The sequence below is a fragment of the Chaetura pelagica genome, unplaced genomic scaffold (genome assembly GCF_000747805.2).
Source record: "Chaetura pelagica isolate M959 unplaced genomic scaffold, ChaPel_1.0 scaffold31, whole genome shotgun sequence".
NCBI lineage: Eukaryota > Metazoa > Chordata > Aves > Apodiformes > Apodidae > Chaetura > Chaetura pelagica.
The window spans coordinates 1,309,387-1,322,744 of NW_009952481.1; the positions used below are offsets into that span (position 1 = coordinate 1,309,387).

A 13,358-nucleotide genomic window follows, 5' to 3' on the forward strand; every position below is an offset into this window, starting at 1 on the left:
TTACATTCAATCTTACGGAAAAAAAAATATAAAAAAAAATAGAAATAATCCTGCATTATATGTCTTCTTGCTTTCACACAACTCAGGGAATTGGCTTCTGCAGACAGTGGGATATTGATGTACTTGCCCCGTATTATTACCTCCAGACTCAAGTCTAGAATGAACTAAACAGAACGAGTCTCATAAACAGCAAGGCCAATCAGATTGAAGTTGTAATATTGACTTAGATTTTTAAATTCAACACATATACTCTCAAAACCTCAGGGAGGTCCTCTCTTGCCTTACACACATAGCAACACGCCTCTTTTTCTTCTGGCAATGTCCTCATACGGTGACATTTGAGATCTTTGAGATCAAGTACCTTCTAATCTTTGAGATCAAGACATCAGCAAATAGGAAAGATTCAGGAAATCACCGAGCTCCTCTGATCAGTGGCAATTTTAGGGAATACCCACCTCACACCAAAACATTTTCAAATGAGATTCTGGAAAACAAACACATTTCTTTGTACCCCACTGTCCAGGAGCCTGGAGGTACAAACTTCATTTCTTCTCTGTATTTAGGACAAGTATCTTGAACCCAAGTTTTCTCCATCTCAAAAGAGACACAGCAGCTTCACAGGTAAGTAATTTAGGTGGTATGTGGAAGAGTTAGCTCCCTATCATTTTTGTAGTCTTTATCTCCAGTCAGATTGCCTCTACATTTTGAAACATGATACCCTAAATTGGACACTACGTTGTTGATGAGGCTCTACTAGGCCCTGACCTCACTTTCTTGTCTTACACAACACTCTTGCTAAAACCCTGCAAAATGACATTTGGTATTTTCATTACAATCTCACATGCTTGAATGGCATGAAGCAACATGATGCCTCTTCTGTGTCAGAGGGGTCAGGTGTGTGTAGAAACCTTATATCCCCCCCTGCCCTGCCACACAGCGTGCCCTCCCTCCAAGTGTGCTGAAACTGAAACCTGGATTACAAATTACCTTCCAAAGAAAACTTGTTTTCTGTTTTGCTTTGCTTTAATCCAAAAAAGCATCAAACCCCGTATTACAGCACAGCTGCAGAAACTGAGCTATGTTTAATGATACTTGATCCCCTGACAACTCCTTCCCCACACTACTGGTCTCAGCTGGTCACTGCCCACTTCGTACTGGTGTGTTTGGTGATTTGATAGGGAGTATTATTGCTCTCTGGGGTTCTGTGACTGACCTAAAACCTCCCACCTTTAAACTCTGCAAATTTTTCTTGCCCTTTTTTTTTTTTTTTTTTTTGACATTTGTGTTCAACTTCATTAATATATTGCCCTGTAGAGCAACTGCCTTATTAAATTGTATTGCATCTGCACTTCTCCTGGCTGCTCTCTTTGATGTGTTCTTTATTACAAGATGACATCATGTAGCTATAATACATTATCCACTTCGCTAATGCACAGGCACAAGCACACATGCACACACAGAAACAGGTGAGCCAGTTCAGCTCTTGCTAGGACAGTCTCACACAGTCCAGAGAAGCTTCTGAGACAGCAGCAGGACCTTACCTGACACCATCAGAGGAGACTTGGTGACAGAAACGTCAACTATGCAGACTTAACCACAAAACTATTGCAGATTTCTGTTGAGTTTGGTATGAATATAACAGCATTTCAGCAAGAACACCACTTCCTGAGGATTAATGACAGCTGGGAGCTGATTAATCCCAGTCAGTCATACTTTTCTACAAGTACCCCTCAGAAGTGTTATTTTTATCAAGAAGGAAAAAAAGGGCCCAGCATGGAGCCTCAACTCTGAAATGCCATAATTCAGACCCAACTCAGCCAGATAGTCCTGGTTCAAGTACATCCTGAGGTCTCTTCCAGACATCAGTCTCCTACAGTACAATGAAACTTCCCTTAATTCAGACCATGAAAGCTGCGTGAGATCCACCAACTTTGTGGGATTTCTCTATTCCTAGAACAGATCTCAGAGAAGAAAGTTGTCAAGGGATTGTTGATGTTTCAGTTAAACACTGAAATTGTTGCCCTTATCCTACCCAAACTGAGCACCTCCTGCTTTTTTCCCCCCTCACAATATGCCTAATCTGTTTAGTGCTCAGAGGAAGCAGGCTGGACTAAGTGCACAACTGGAAATAATTAATCTGAATATTTTACCAGCTGCAAAGCCATTGAGAGGGCTGGTATTTCTTTCAAACCTGTTTTATACTAGTTCTTAGTCTCCCACTCCTTCCTCCTGGGCATTCAGTGGCCAGCCTCTTGCCACCCTCCTCCCTCTTGGCTCTTGCTGGACTGGCTCAGGTTTTTTCCTCTATCTCCTCTCCCATTGCCAGACTGCTTTGTTCTTTTCTGTCACTATGTGTCTGACTATACAACTGTCCTTGTCCCCATCAAGTCCCCACTGCCTGGATATAGCTCATTGTCTACACGAATTTCCTCCAGCAAAACAGCACAGCCATAAATACTTTCGGGACCAATAGGAAAACTTATCCATTGCTAAAAAGGGAGCTACCATCCCTACACACATGCTCCTTCTTAATTTTAAGCTTTAGGTACTATTTGCCACATTTTTGCTACAAAGTACCCTGTGTAAGTGCTAAGTAGAATCACTCTTTGAGACCAACTTTTGTAGGTGAATATATGGGAACATCAAGTCAAGAATGCTCAATGTAATTTGAAATCACAGCTGCAACTAAATTTATGTGAGGAAATACTTACGAAAATTGCTTGTCCTTCAAGTTGACCCTGAGAAAAAGTAAAATAGGTCTTGTTAATGAAGTAACATACTAAAAAGTGACAGCAATACCACATAAATAACAGGTCAATCCATAGTAGTATATGTGGCTGGTATTCATCTGTGTGGGTACTGGGATACAGACTGTTCTCCCAGCAAGAATTACTGCTGTTAGGATTAAGATAAAAAAACCCCAATGTGCTGTTTGATCTTTGTTGACATGACTAAGAAGAAGGTTTGTTGGTTGCTTTTTTTTTGGGGGGGGAGGGAAAGCAAGTGAAGAATAAAGAGATAAAGATCAGAAGGGAGAAAATAATGCATAAATAAAGAAATAATGTATGACGGCAACAAGATTATTTAATTTGCCATGATCACAGAAACCTGCAAGAGTCAGAACTGACAACCAGAGTGAAGGAAAACTGCAGAAAGTCTGAGCATCCCCTCTCACTCACAGGTCTCAAAGGGAAGGTTTCTGAGCACTGCCCAGCAGGATCAGGAAATATCAGTGAATGCATATCACTGAATATCAGGCTGAAGGAAGAGGGGTGAGGAAATAAAGGAGAAAAAAAGAAAAAAAAAAAAAAGAAAAAAAAAAAAGAGAAAGGAGGAAAAAATTGACCTGTGACCAAATAAAAATTGGAAAGCCTGCAAAGCTCCTCTGAGCACACACATAAGCTTTTGATTCCTGTGCTATTAACCTTGCGGTCTTGTGGTCAGACTGCCCTTCACAGAGGGTGGTATGAAAGTGCTCCCCTCACAGCACCCAACCAGCAGCACCCCTTCACTCTCTGCCCAAGCAGAGGCAGGAAAATCGCTGTGTCTGCCTTGCTAAATTCAAAAAGCAACTTCTCTGGCCTGAAGAAGCACTGGCATGTCTTGAGAGTACCCTTAAAAACGGACAGTGTTAAAACTATCCAGGAGCAGAGGGAGGTTGCTTTCATCTCAGCACTAATTGCTCAGCCGTGCAGCAGAAGAAGATGGGCAGTGTTCATTTGTCAATAGAAATAGAAGGGGACATTGTACAGAAAAAGGGAAGGAGGAAAGAGAAAGGGAGAGTAAAATAAAGCAAAGTAAGACAGCAAAGGAGCGATTAAAGGAAAAAGAGAACTAAAGGAAAAAGGAAAAATGGGAAGCAAGGAGCAATAGTGTTTTCAAGAACAAAAAAAAACAAAACAAACCAAAACAGAAGTTGATGGAAATTTCTAGGAGATGGGCTTATGGGAGAATGACCACGAGCCAGCAATGTGCCCTTGTGGCCAAGAAGGCCAATGGCATCCTGGGGTGCATTAGAAAGGGGGTGGTTAGTAGGTCAAGAGAGGTTCTCCTCCTCTTCTACTCTGCCCTGGTGAGGCCACATCTGAAGTATTGTGTCCAGTTCTGGCCCCTTCAGTTCAAGAAGGACAGGGAACTGCTTGAAACAGTCCAGTGCAGAGCCACAAAGATGATGAAGGGAGTGGAACATCTCCCTTATGAGGAAAGGCTGAGGGAGCTGGGTCTTTTTAGCTTGGAGGAGACTGAGGGGTGACCTCATCAATGTTTATAGATATGTTAAGGGTGAGTGTCAGGAGGGTGGAGCCAGGCTTTTTTCAGTGATGTCCAGTGACAGGACAAGGGGCAATGGGTGCAAACTGGAGCACAGGAGGTTCCACGTAAACATCAGAATAAACTTTTTTACTGTGAGAGTGACAGAGCCCTGGAACAGGCTGCCTAGAGAGGTTGTGGAGTCTCCTTCACTGGAGTCATTCAAAACCCGCCTGGGTGTGTTCCTGTGTGATGTGCTCTGGGTGACCCTGCTCTGGCAGGGGGCTGGAGTAGATGATCTTTCCAGGTCCCTTCCAACCCCCAAGATTCTGTGATTTGCACATCTGCAACTAAAGCAGCACTATTAAATTTTAAATTCTGTAGTTCAGGAGGCCATAGACTCACACAGAGAAAAAAAACACACTGAACTGTGTCTCCTTTAACTTACACACTTTCCTGTGTCAGACACTGCAACACACATACACTGATATTCCAGCTCTGTGTATAGAGTCATTCAATTTCCATTCCATGTGGGCAAGTACATAGAAAATGCATATTAAAAATAAAAATTCTTATTTTAGTAGATGTCAAAAGTCAGTATTAGGAAGCTGCAAGCAATTCCCAATAGTTTTACATTATAAACTAGGCAGCAAACAAGGAGCAAATGTATATTCACTGACTGAATTACAGAAAAACTTTGTGATTTCCTTTTGACCAACACCAAGAGCAGATCTGGGGCTTGGACCCTCAATGTAGCCCACAAGCCAGCAGCAAGCCCATAGCTACAAGTTCCCACATGCAAGCTCTGCTGCAGTGCTCTGACTGCTGATTAAAAGAAATACTCACCATGCTAAGCATATCCAAACTCAAGGGAACATCATGTGAGAGCTGTTTAATAGCTTTGTCATCTTCAATCTCTGAGTAAAAGACCTTGGGAAGAAGATACAGTCAAACTATTTAAAGCAATAAGGCAATGCTTCAGAATTACTTCAAAACAAATGCATTGTTATCACATTATGGGCAGCATTTGAGTCCATCATTATACTTTTCCAAAAGCATGAAAAGCTGATGCCTTTAAACATTCCCTTCATATTTTCTAGAAGTTGTCAGTATGACCATCTTACAGTGTATACACTGAACTGAGGTGAACCACAGCCAAATTTTCAGGGCAGACTTGACCTGACACCTTTAATTGTGCATCATTTGGCCATGGTCAGCTTGGACAGCTAAATATTTGTGGGACTGGTCTGCCCAAGCCAGGCATTTTGCTTCAGATAAGGAAAATACTTATATTATGTGATTATGTCACTATAAAACATGCTTTATCACAAAAGACTCTCCATGCCTCTTTCTGTGTGCTGAATACTAATGAGCCAGAGAGACTCTGATTTCCTGTGCACAGAGGTCCCAAGATGCTAAAGGGTCAAAAGCTAAGATAAAGTGAAGATGGTTTGGATATAGCACTACCAATGCCACTTGTCATTGGTTTTACCACCATACCTCACATGAGCTCAAGGTTTAAAAATACATGTGAGTGCTTGATGTACTGCATAAACAGTGAAAAGTACTTACAATTTGTGACTATACAGTATTGGAACTGTTTGAAAAACATAATGAGCTATAGAAAAGGCACTTACTCACTGCACCTGTGTTTTCACACAAGAGAATGGACCTAACTACACACGTAGTCCATCTGAGGCAGCATCTGGCCATAGCAAGTGCTTCTCAGTGTCCTAGAGGACAAGCACTTTCCTAACAGTAAAAACAACCCAGCAGCTGGGCTGCATTAGTGTAATTTACATAGCATGGGATGAGGAGCACAAGTACCTGAAAATATGAGTTTCAGGGAATTTTCTCACTCTTGGAGCATATATCAATCATAATGACAGTGAGAAAATTTCTGCTTCTCAGAAAATATAAAATTACATAAAATTATATAAAATTTAATTTTGGAGTATTTATTTTCTGGAAATTTCAAGTCTTTCCAAAACAAACAAACAAACAAAACCTGCAATTTGTTTTTTTTTTTTAAGAGGAAACCAATTAACTGTAGTTGATATTGCACATTTATTGTGCTAATTCCCCACTGACTGACTACAATGTTAGGCTTGAGCTTCATTGACATGGAATACCTGTTGAAACAATATGTAATCAATGGCAGATTACTGCTCACTGTTTTTCTGCTTGCACACTAAAATACAGAACCCAGGTTCAGCTAGCCACTCTGCATTGCTTGACAGGCAGCAGGGAACGTGGCAGAGGCTTGGAGGGAGTCAGAGCTGCCCCTACAAAGTTGCTGGGTAGAACAGGAAAATCACCCCACTTCAAGAAAAATTCACCACAAAGGTAGGGAGGGAAATTTAAAAAGTCTCTTTTGGTATGTAAGACTGTGGCTGGACTCCCAGGGAGGAGTACAGTATCTATGCAGTACAGTATGTATCAGGGGAAGAGACACCACAAACTCTCCTTCCCCTGTACCTGCTGCCACTCTGGGAAGGTTTAGAGGTGTCTCTTGGAAAAGCTGCTCTTGCTAAAGCAATCCTCAGGCTGGATGGACAAGTGAAAGGATCTGAACAACCCTGAAATCACTGCACAGTGTAATATTGACCTGATCTGCCCTATGTTACTGTTTTATCAGCTGCAGAGAGCACCAAAATCCTTGCACAAAAAAACCACAACAGAAAAGCAATCTATGTCCCCTGGCATCCAACCCGAATTCCCATCATAGCCTTCTTCTGAAACAGGAACTGCTTGTTAAAGATAAATCTCAACCCATTCAAGTTCCCCAGTCGTGTTCTGGGCACAATTTGTCACCAGAGCAGGCCCTGCCCTCCCCTGCCAGCAGCAGCCAGGGTGACCCACCGTGTATCCCGTGACGGTGCTCGCGTGCTGCTTCGGCATCCGCCAGTGCACGCTGAAGGCTGTGCAGTTCAGGGAATCCAGCAGGATATCCAGAGGAGGCCCCAGCCTATCTGCTCAAAGCAAAATGAGGTTGTGTAAGAAGTCACAGGACACAAAGCCTCTCCTTTAGCCACCTGGCAGCCATGGCTTTGAAGAACAGATGTGTGCTACTCTCAAACTGTCACACATAGCCCGCTGCTCATGTTTGGCTTGGGTGCACCTTCTGCCTCTCCACCACTGCTCTCCAAGGCGGCAGCAGCAGGACAGCAGGAGAGAGAGGACAAAGGGGGACATCCCCTCTCCCAGTGGCAACAAGCTGTTGATCAGCTCAAGACACCTTATGGACACCTTCAGGCTCCCCCTTGCTGCCTCTCACCCAGGTTTCACACTCAACAGAAACACCCTGGTGTGAGGATGACCAAAACCAGAACACCTCTTCAGCCTCTCACTGCTTTGACACAGACCGAGACCCCCTTGATGGGCTATTAAGAGACTCCAGGATGACTACCAGTCTCTCTGCAACCCCAATTCCTATGGATAGGAAGGACAACGGTGAAGTGAGAAGGAAGTTTAGCCCAGTGAGAAGAGCATAGAGGACCCCCTAGCTCCCATCCGCCCCTCTCCAGATGCAGGTGACAGTGATGGGATCTCTCACCATCAGGCTTTCAGCACTGCCACAACCAACCCTGCCTCTCACCAGCTGCACTGGGAGCAGGGCATATCTACACAGCTAGACTGGTCACACAGCACCTGTCCATCTTACAGGCTGATATTTTTGTACAATAGTTAATTCCACTCTACCAATAAAAAAATGCTGGAGGAGAAGGGAGCCCTGAGATCCACATCTTGTGTTAGCAACTGCATTTACTGCCTGAAAAATGGGCAGGTGGAGGACTGTGTCTGCTCTGTAACCCAAGCACGGTTTTTAAAACAGCCTCTCCAAACCACCACCATCTGTGCTCTTGAAACCAAACCCACCTAACAAACAATAGTAACAGAGAACTGATTCAGACACTTCAACAACGTAATTTTTCCTAGGCAGCAGTTTTGCTATATTTTGTTTTTTCGCGTGCTCTTATCTATGAAAACTTTAAGTAAAATCTAAGGAAACCCTTTTTTTTCCTTTTTTCCCCCTAGCTCTGACAACATATCAAGTAAAAACAAGCTACTGCAAAGGTAATTTTTAGATTTCAAGCAAGCCTACATCATACTTAGACTCAACATTTCCACCAACATATTTGATTTGAAGCTAAATACAAAATTTAACAGCTTACAAACTCCACATAGTTTCAATCGCCACCAATACCCGAGTAGTTAGAACAAGAGCAGAACTGATATTTTGCTCTTTTCAGACTGAGCCTGTATTTTCCCAGTTATAGGAACTTTTTTGGATTATGTTTCTTCATTTGAGTGAGCAAGCATGGCCAGCCAAGGTCCATACCTGTCAGTTAACACTGGTTACTCTTCATTTTCCTGGCATTTTTTATCTATTTATTCCTCTCCAATGCTAAAGAAATCTTGGACAGTGCTAGGTGTAGTAATGAAAGGATAAATATATAAATATATATATTTAAGAGACTCTAACTTCTCTTACCATTCAATCCCAATGCCTGAAGCTTCAGCCCTTCTTATCTAAAAAAATTCCCAGCAGGCTGTATCATGGGCAAGGCTGCCCAAGCACTGCATGTGATGGGCTCTTTACCAAGACCTTTTTTTCCCTTTTTATTGTGGACACAACACAGTGGGTCATCAAAAAAAGTCAAACAGTACACCTTCAGAGAAAGTAATGAGCTGTTGTATGGTAGAGGCCTGTATTTTCTACACAACCCAAGGATCTTTCTTATCAATTTAGTTTGAATGAAATTCTGAAGACTAACACACTATTGTAACATCCCCAAGAAGTTTGTGTAGCCGTAACAGGACTTTATACATCAAAGAAAGAAAAGTACTTAGGGCTCTACCTGCATGAATTGTCATTGTTCTCTTCAATGATCTAACCTGAGCTAATGGAGCATACACAAGAATTAGAATCTGCCCTAACAGGCTCCTACTTGGTAGACCCAAGCCACCAGCCAGATTCCCAGGCTCCCTCCCAGCCTGCTATGTTTCCTAGAGGGTAAAGCAGGGAGCAGCAGTCCCCTCACAGCTCCTTTCCAGGCACACCATCAGCACCTCCCTTTCCCCAGCTCCCAGGGAAGGGGCAGAGAGGATCTGAATACATGGATCTTCAAGTAGACAAATAACCAACAAATGCTTTGGGCAATGCAGTTCAGAAATTTGCAGGCTATTAAACATGTTTCTGAGATGATGGGAACTACCCAGGACCCAAAGACAGGGATATCCACACATCCATGCTGTCTGTACAGTGTGTGGAAAAGCTTCAGACTCCCAGCAGATTCTGCCTGGCAAGGTTTGGAGGACAGCACAGCTCACAGACCAGCTCTGTAAGTCAGCACAGACAACTTTTAGGAAGGAAAGCTGTCCAGCCATGTGGATGAGAGCCAAACCTTGTCATGCTACTTGCTCTCTAGGCCCTCACCCATTTCATTTATTAGCACAGCCTTAGTCTCATGGATCCCTGCTTGGTGCAGGGACTCTGAGCACAGCAGTGTATCACCTCCCATGTTCTTCTCCAGCCCTGTGTTCAGCAGTAGCTGGACCATAAATCACCACCATGTACCACCTCAAAGGAGAGGCAGGGAAGAGCACGCAGGGCTGGAGTATCACTATCTACTTAAGCAGCATTTCAGATCTGGAAAACACCTTTCCATTCTTCACAGCACTAAGTGAGGCAGATGAATATTAGAGCCTTAACAGTAGTAAAGGAAAAAAAAAAACCCACCAAACATTCACTCTTAACCTATTCATGATTTCCTTGCATCACTTTCTAGAGAGGGTGTGTAAGACTAGTCTACTGGAAAGCATAGCTGCTGAAATAACAAGTTTTAATCAGCAATGAAAAATACTTATATAAGGCAATCTTCAATTTCATATTCTGAATGCACTATAGGGCAATAGAATTATTTACAGAAAGTATTTGGTGAATAATTTGGAACAACAAATGAATTTGAAAAAATGCAATCAATTTGAAGTCTATCTGCAAACAGAGGGGCAACATCTGTTTAATAAGGAGCCACGCCATTAATTATTCACCCAGCCCCACTAAAACACTACTATCTCCAGTTTGCAGCTGGTGAAAGAGACACAGAGAGCCAAGTACTGACCTCAGTTACACCGGCCTATAAATTGTCACTGGAGTGGTAAATACTAACTTAAGCCAGGGAAAATGAGAGCCAAGAGCTAGGAAGGTTTGTATTTCCATCCTCCTTGTTTAATTCTCCCTAGAAGTCAGAGAATTTCCCGAACACAACAAAGATGGTGGCAGGGGGTGTGCTTGGGAACCAGCTGTAAGCACCGTCCCCACCCAGGACTGTCCTTGTGAGCAGCCTTGGGCTGCTGAGCAGCCAAGCAATGCTTTGGGGAGCCTGCAGCACCTGCTCACCATGCAGCCCTCTCCTGTCCTGCCTGGGGTAAAACCCTGCCACACGCCAGGGACTGCACTGCCTCCTGGCTAAGCTGAGGGAAAGGAAAACCTGGCCCAGCCCTGCCCCATGCCCAGGGTTATTTCTTGGGGAGGAAGAGAGGGCAAGGCAGAAAGGAGCATCTCATGCTGTGTGGCAGTCCCCACAGTTCACTGTCACCACTGCTACCCTTGCAGTTTACTGATGTGTGTCTGGGGACTCAGAGCCACTCCTAGTTGCCAGAGTCCGAATTTCACACAACATGGCAGAAAGCAAAAAATGTCCATTTTTGGACTGAACTTTCCCTCCGTAACCATGACAAAGCCATGGTGGGATCTGACACAGGCAACGTTTATGCCGCTGAGACTCAGTAGATGTCGTGGCTTGGACACAATCCTGCTGCAGCACTGTATCAAAGTGGTTTGTCAGCTCATCACAACTGTTGCAATACATATCACTGCTTTGATAACAAATTATTTTGAGATAAACATGTGCTTGAGGCATTTTGCAAGATTATACAGATCATGTATTGGGCACGCTAAAAATGGATACTAAATCTGGTCTGAACATTTATGTCTTTATGATATGAAGGTCATAGACTATGAAACTTAAAAATAGTTTTCAAGGGTAAATTTTTTTGGGTATTTGTAGCTCTTCCTACAATTGAGGTCAGAAATACCTCTCTTCTTATAATTCAGCATGACATCTCCACTAACCTGGTAGCACCTCACACTGTGCAAACACAACAGACCCTCCTCCTCCCAGCAACCTACAGGGAAGAGAGGGGCAATACATCTACTACTGGTACACAGTTTCAAGATCTGCCACAGTGATGATGTCACTTGCAGATGTCCTCTGCATACATCCTGTGAAGACCCAAGAAGGTATGGAGATTAGCTCTCAACAGAAGAAGGAACCCCCCACTGCCCATGCACAGGGGTTGGAACCAGATGATCTTTAAGGTCCCTTCCAACCCAAACCATTCAATGATTCTAAGATTATATGATTATGTAAAAATGAAATTAAACATGTTCTGTACAAACACAGACATTCCCCTTTCCTGCCAGCCAGGCATAGGAAGTTCAATATTGTCCAAAATGCTTTGATGAAACTAGTAATGGCAACAAATACTTTGGTCCCATGGAGAGAAGCCCTTAATCACAGGAGGCACACTCTTACACATATTATCACTACACTTTGCAAAAGTATATAAAATATCAGAATTTAATGAGGACACAGCTGCAGATAAACAATGTTGTGCTGACAATGTTGCATATACTTTTCTCCTTATGCCTATTCTGTTTTGTTTATACATCTCTTTGGTTCTGTACTTCTGAAAATAAGCAAAAAAACTGCTTAATGAGTAAAGAAGTCAACAAAGTGAGCTGAAGAATTCATAAGCCATCTCCCTAAGCTGGAGTTAATTTTACAATGTTTAGATAGTTTAAATGAAGTAATTTTAATAATTTAATAATACTTTTAAATAATTAAAATAATTATAATCATTTAATATTTGTCTTCACAAAAGCAACTCAAATTAAAAATGGTAAAAAAAGCTTTCCCATCAGTAGAAGTGTTGTTTCCACTGCAGCTCCTATCACTGCATGCAAGACCCTCTGCCCATATACGAAACACCCAGAGGCTACCATCATGGTGGCCACAGGGCAAATGCCCCCTGGGAATGGTCCCCAGGCTGTGACAGTCAATGACCTACCACTGCCTCCTTGCCATCACAGAATCCACTAGCAGAGATGTCCCTTCCATGTCTACCCTTGTGATTCTAAGCAGAGTTAGCTCGAGTATCTAATGGGAACACTTCAAATCAACCCACCCACTGCTCCCAGCCTCATGCAGGGCTCATGCAGGGCTCAGGAGCAACCACTTCAGCCTGACTCTTTCCTCCAGCTACTGCAATAAAACTACTAGTACAGATGGAAGCAAATTCCTGCTTCCTTCCAGTCATGAAGTGACCCCAACATGTTATTACAGTGATGAGTGGTTATGGAAAAAACTCACCTTCAAAACAAACACATTTCTTCTGTTCATAAGCTTCACATCTTAAGTGCTTTGGATTATTTGATAAAGCCAGCTATGGTCAGAGCTTCTGTTTTAGAGGAAATTTCATAATTGATTTAAATTTTAAATCAGATTAAAATAATACTGACTGAAAATAGTATTTTTTTAAATATTCACAAATTGAATATCTAGAAGGATTTGGGCTGGGCTATTTTATTTTAGAATTTGAATTGCATTTTGCATATCATTTTATCTTTCCTTTTTAGATGTTCATGCAGTTTCACCTAACAGGTAGTTGCAGGTAGTTGCTGGTACTGAAATATTATAAAATTAATACAACTGATGGAATACATATGGTAATTCTTTTGGTATGAATACATACAGTAATTCATTTAAGGGAAAATATATTATTTTCATCTTCATTAGTTTGTGGTTTGGTAAACAAAAATCTTCATACTACATATAATGACAGGGCATAGGTTAACAAAACTATTTCATTATGATATTTTAAAATCTCTGTAGCTGAGAGCTAAGAGGTATATACTGAAGGACTCATTTTTCAGGTTGATGTGTCTCCTACTTGTGTCCCATGAAACAAGAGAAATTTGTTCATAAAATGCCTGCTGTCACTACTTACAGGCCACAATGTAAGGAAAGGAATAAAAGCCTCAT

General features: G+C 42.3%; 1 protein-coding gene across 1 annotated transcript in view; it reads right to left on the bottom strand.

Moving 5' to 3' along the window:
- Positions 1-12,434, bottom strand: part of EGFLAM (EGF-like, fibronectin type III and laminin G domains) — a 62,783-nt gene extending 50,349 nt beyond the window's left edge. The window contains exons 1-5 of the mRNA XM_010008751.1: positions 12,385-12,434; positions 11,387-11,439; positions 7,111-7,220; positions 5,095-5,178; positions 2,712-2,738 (exon numbers count right to left, since the gene is read on the bottom strand). Coding sequence (XP_010007053.1) covers positions 2,712-2,738; positions 5,095-5,178; positions 7,111-7,220; positions 11,387-11,439; positions 12,385-12,434 — 324 coding nt within the window. The remainder of the gene's footprint in view (positions 1-2,711; positions 2,739-5,094; positions 5,179-7,110; positions 7,221-11,386; positions 11,440-12,384) is intronic.
- Positions 12,435-13,358: the final 924 nt, after the last annotated feature.